General features: G+C 26.9%; 1 protein-coding gene and 1 non-coding gene across 2 annotated transcripts; both read right to left on the bottom strand.

Moving 5' to 3' along the window:
* Positions 1-379: 379 nt before the first annotated feature.
* Positions 380-451, bottom strand: TRNAW-CCA. Its single transcript has one exon. It is a non-coding gene; the product is annotated as a tRNA-Trp (tRNA).
* Positions 452-2230: 1779 nt separating this feature from the next.
* Positions 2231-3370, bottom strand: LOC106766575 (F-box/kelch-repeat protein At3g23880-like). The gene has a single exon (XM_014651295.1). The coding sequence runs from the start codon at positions 3368-3370 to the stop codon at positions 2231-2233; it is 1140 nt and encodes a 379-aa protein (XP_014506781.1).
* Between the last annotated feature and the right edge of the window lie 2033 nt (positions 3371-5403).

Genomic DNA, 5403 nt, shown 5'->3' with positions numbered 1-5403 from the left:
AATATAATAAACGGGATTAATGACACTTAAATATAATTGTATAATTTTAAATTCGACCCAATTAAGTATAATCGGACTGACTTTACTTTTTTACTCACAATCAAATTTAACTTGATTCAACAATAATTTTGTTGCTCAGATAATTTATAACTCAGAATAAACATCATCCAATAACCATTTTTAGTATTTATAAGATAGTGAGAACATTTATGAGAAAGTAATACATAATATTCGTATGTAATAAAAATATTGTTTTTATTATATAAAGCAGATTGAATTTACGGCGTTTAAAATTCGTACATTAATTAAATAGTATTTTTAATAATAAAAAAAATTGCATTTGTATAACAAAAATTTTGAAAGAACCTAAATCAGGACTTGAACCCGACGTGAATCGAACACGCAACCTTCTGATCTGGAGTCAGACGCGCTACCATTGCGCCACGGATCCTTCATACCGTAGCATTTAATATGTACTACTTTAAATGAATCCTAAATCTTTTTTTATGAATAAATTAGAGTTAGATATATTTTTAGTCCTTATATTTTAGGACAATTTTGGTTTTATTTATGAATAAATTAGAGTTACATATTTAACCCCATAAATTAGGTTACTAATCACTGAAAGTATTGATAATCCCATGTAATAGTACGAATTTGAAAACTAAAACTAAAATCACCCAAACTATAGGGACTAAAAACATATTTAACCCCATAAATTAGGTTACTAATCACTAAAAGTATTGATAATCCCATGTAATAGTACGAATTTGAAACTTTTATTTGGAAACACGGAATTATATTTTTTAAGTTACTCTTTCCATTAATGTATTATATGACCTTTCTACTACAAGTTATATTACACTTTGTAGTGTAAGGGGATGGTTGGTCAGGTGAAGATGAATAAAAAAGATGATAAGTTGGTAAGAGGAATAATGGGAGTTGATCGGGAAGGCCTGGGTGTTGATCGAGAAGGCCTGAGTGTTGATCAGGAAGGCTTGAGAGTTGATCGAGAAGGTTGGTAGGCCGGCCGGTTGAGTAAAGAAGAGGTGTGAGTATAATGTAACAGGGTTATTGGATTAGTAAGGCGAATATCAGGGCACGTTAGCAACGGTTATAATTGATAGGCAAATTTTACGGGATTATGGATCAGCGATTATAGGTAGTTAATGCACATTAATTCAGTCTGATGCCTATAAATATAGAGATGTCAGTCAGGTTCTTGACTTTTGATCTAATCACTTTTACCTTGAATTTATTGTGACTTTGCTGACTTGATCGTCGGAGTGCTAACGGTGAGAGAGCGTGGAAGGTCGGCAGAAAATAACGGTTTGGATTGTATCCAATCTCAGGTCCTACATCCGAAACATTTTGACACCCACCGTAAGATCCAAGATTTTAAATATAACCCAAATGCGATCACAAGGGAAGGAGAGTTTCACTTGTAATTACCTCAAGAAATGCAAAGCCAGATGCAAGTTATGCAGATTAAATCAACTCTATTACAGTATTTTTTTTTTTTTAAATTAAAGCAGGAGTTTCGGCTATAAATATCTCCTCCTCGTCAATGATTTATGTTTCTTCCTTTGTAGCTTCTTTTTTTCCGTTTTTATTAACAAAATATCACTCAAATGTGAAACAATGCAGATTAAATCAAATCTTTGTGCTTACGTTGTGTAAAAGTGAGTGAATTCGTCTCCTACAAAATGGTTTATTAGATATTCAATTAAAAATACTTAATTTAATATGATTTATTTTTTTCTGAATAAATAATTTTGTCAATACTTATGTTCGGATAATTATTCTAGATGATTATATTTTAATTGATTTGAAAGTATAATTGTTATATTTTATATTGATTTAATTGTATAAATGTTCTTTAATCAGAGATGATAAATTAATCCTTTAAAAATAAATTTTTATTTATATTAAATGGNAAAAATAATCTCCAAATTAAGCGTAAATATATTATTAGCTTAAAGTTAAGTTTGTTTTAAATTATTTCTTAGAAATAACAATTAAAAAAAGTATATTATATTTAAAAAAAAAAAAAAGAAGGAGTTGCTTATATTTTTTTTTTTTTTTTTAAAAAAAAAAAAAGAAGGAGTTGCTTATATTTTTTTATTATAAATAAAAATACTATTTTAACATTATATGAAAGAAAAAGTAAAAATTACATAAAATCTCTATAAAGAGATATACGATAAAGTAAATATAAATTAATCGTAACCTAAATATCTTTTGGTGCTTGCTCATCGTGACAAGGAAGTGAGAAAAGAGATTCTTTACAGATCTCGAAATGAAAGGATGAAAGATTGAGACGAGCCCATGATAGAATCTCCTTCACTTCCCCCTTCTTATTATATTTGATCAATTCATCCCCATCTTTTCCAACAATATCACCATCTTTTGTTAAGCAAACTAGGTTGAAGAATCTGCATGGAACAACAAGAGACACCACACTAGTCTTGGTCCAAGATGATTCTATTTTGTATTCTTTCATGCTCCATATTTCTATTGAATGGTTGCTCTCTGTATAAACACATAGACTAAGCAATCCTGCAAGTTCACTCAAAGCTTTTCTATCCTTGCTATTCCCATAATTAACTGGTGCAACATCAACTGGCGCAGCTATCTCAAAAAACATCCTTTTTGTTACATCAAAGCCAAGGATAAAAACATTCACCTCTTCCTTAATACAGCAACCCAACCAATAAATGACATTATTCAAAACTCTGCCTGGGCTATAATTCTCCGAGTCACAGGGTGTGAAGGACAAATTGACAGGTTCAATTTCCTTCCACTTATTAGCTCTGATCGAGAAAACCTCTGCATATTTTCTATCATTACTGTAAAGTTTACTGAAAAGTTGAACCACCAAGTAGTCATCAGTTAATGGGTCATACCCCAAACCTCGAAACAGCACATCATAATTAGGATTAGTTTCAAAGGAATATTCAAGGGGTGACCTACAAACTTGTTTGTAGCAACCTGTGCATGGGTTCCACAGCCACTTATCCTTCAAACTTTCTAAAAGTAAAAATCCCCGACAAGAACCTCCAAATTTAAAATAATAAGGATGAAAAATTCTCTGTGGTACTTCGAAGTGAACACAACTAGAATAATAGTTTAGGGAGGCATTGAAGTCTATGGTGGTGAGTTTCCGATTTGAAACGATCATAAATTTCTCTGTTGCAGGAGAGAGATCAAAATGCAATTTTGTAAAGTGAGAATCAGATATCAAAGATAGCCACGACTTACACACGCTTTTGCATCGAACAAGAGACTTCACATTCAACTTAAACAAGATTTCCATAATCATCTCCTCTGGCAAAACTTCCATCCCTTTTCCGTGAGACTGTTTCTTCATTTCCGTTTTTGTAGGCTTCTTTGCTACTTTTTCTCTCATGAAACTGTTGTTGTTTGAAAATATCAACTACAATACTTCTAAAAGACCAGTTCCATATATATACTCAAAAAATATTATATTTAATATCTTTCTTACTATCATTTGGTTATCTTTTCAATATGATAAAGTATCTCTTTCTCTGTATATTTGATCTTATAAAATATATTTTAAGATATTGTAATAATAATTTTAATTGATTATATAATATAGTTAAGATATAATATTTGTTTATTTTTAAGGCATATAATTTTCTATTTATGGTTTACGAAATTTATAAATACACGTTGTAATTTGTAGATACATGTCAATCTATCTCAAAAACTACTCACTAAATTTTATAAGAAAAATATTATTTATGCATAAATTATTTTTGAATTATATATAGTTAATTCTTGTTACTTGCATAAGATGTTATATTTTAACATTTTATCTAAAAACGAGTGATTTTAAATTATTCACTAGGTAGTTTTGTATAACAATTTTATGTTAAAAAAATAAACAATTTATATTTTTTTAGTTTTGAAAAGATAAATGATAACATAACTTTAACTATATTAATAAATAGTTTGTTATTGAACGTATATTATTTAAATTTTATAGAAATCAATTTGAATAATTTTTAGAATGTGAAAACGTTAATCAAATTAAATATAAATCAATAAAATCGCTTATTAATTACAAGTAATTATTATTTTTACTTTATGTTATCCAATTTAATTATATTTCACCAAAATTGGTAAATAGTGAATATTTAAGAACAGTAAGAAATGGAATGAATAATATAATATATTTATTAAGTCTAGAAATTGAAGATTTTTAAGTTTAATTGTTGGTAAAATGTATGATTAAGTTTTCTGTCAAATTATTCAATTATAGATTCTTTCAACTGAGTTATTCATACAATATACATTAAAAACGTAAACAATCTAATAAAAACAATTAAATTGAAAAAGAAAAGTTTTATATTCCAATAACTTTTGAAGAAATTTACACATTTATTCTTTTAATAAAGGAAATTTTAATAGTAAATCTTTAGTCCGACCAAAATTTTATAAAAGAAAATTAATTTAGTTAAAAAAATGTGAAGATATATTTAATATTCAAAATTTTAAAAAGTTATAAACATTTATTAAATACTTGTTTATAAATATATTAGTATTAAAGAAAAAATGTTTGATTTACTAAACTCATTCAAACAAAGAAAAGTTTTATAAAAATAATTTTATTAATTTTTGGTTTCTATAAATGTATGTTTTTTATTTTAAATATTATACACACTTTTTAAAGTTTAGTCTTTAAATTTAACATAAAATATTTCATTGAATATTAAATATTTAAATAATAATAATAATCTACTATACGCTTATTTGTATCATTATTTAATTTTTAGGATTCTTTAATTATTTATTTACACTTAATTATAAAATTTGTTACTAATTCATTAAAATTCTATAAAATATTTTTGAATTTACTAAATAATACAACTTTCAACATAATTCATAAAATGTCATTTTTATTATAGATTTAATATGATTTTTGACACGTACCTCATAAATTTCATATTTTGAGTGGGAGACCATCTGTCGCGCCTTATAAGGAAGTGAGAAAAGAATTTCTTCATAGAGATCTCGACGTGAAAGGAAGAAGGATGAAGATGAGCAACTACTGCAGCTTATGGAACCTAATATTTTAGGAGATTTGCAGTGTTGGGGTATGATAACACCTGTTGGGAAAAACGGTGAACCCATACAAATAATATTATCGTTCGTTCAAACTATTGGTGAGTTATTTTCATTAAAGGTTGACAACCAAAATCTTCGTATTCCAAAATCATAATTGTCTATCCTATTTTATTTCAATTAAAACCAAATCAAATATTACTAGATCAAAACTAACAAAATAATAAATCTTTAAATTTAAATTTATCCCAAACCAAATATTACTAGAATTAAAACTAACAAAATAATAAATCTTTAAATTTAAATTTATCCCAA

The sequence above is a fragment of the Vigna radiata genome, chromosome 7, assembly GCF_000741045.1.
Source record: "Vigna radiata var. radiata cultivar VC1973A chromosome 7, Vradiata_ver6, whole genome shotgun sequence".
In the NCBI taxonomy this organism is placed as follows: Eukaryota; Viridiplantae; Streptophyta; class Magnoliopsida; order Fabales; family Fabaceae; genus Vigna; species Vigna radiata.
This window is presented reverse-complemented; position numbering and strand designations above follow the sequence as displayed.

Coding starts and splice junctions, on each gene's coding strand:
- LOC106766575 (XM_014651295.1), bottom strand. CDS start 3,370: ATGAAGAAACAGTCTCACGGAAAAGGGATGGAAGTTTTGCCAGAGGAG.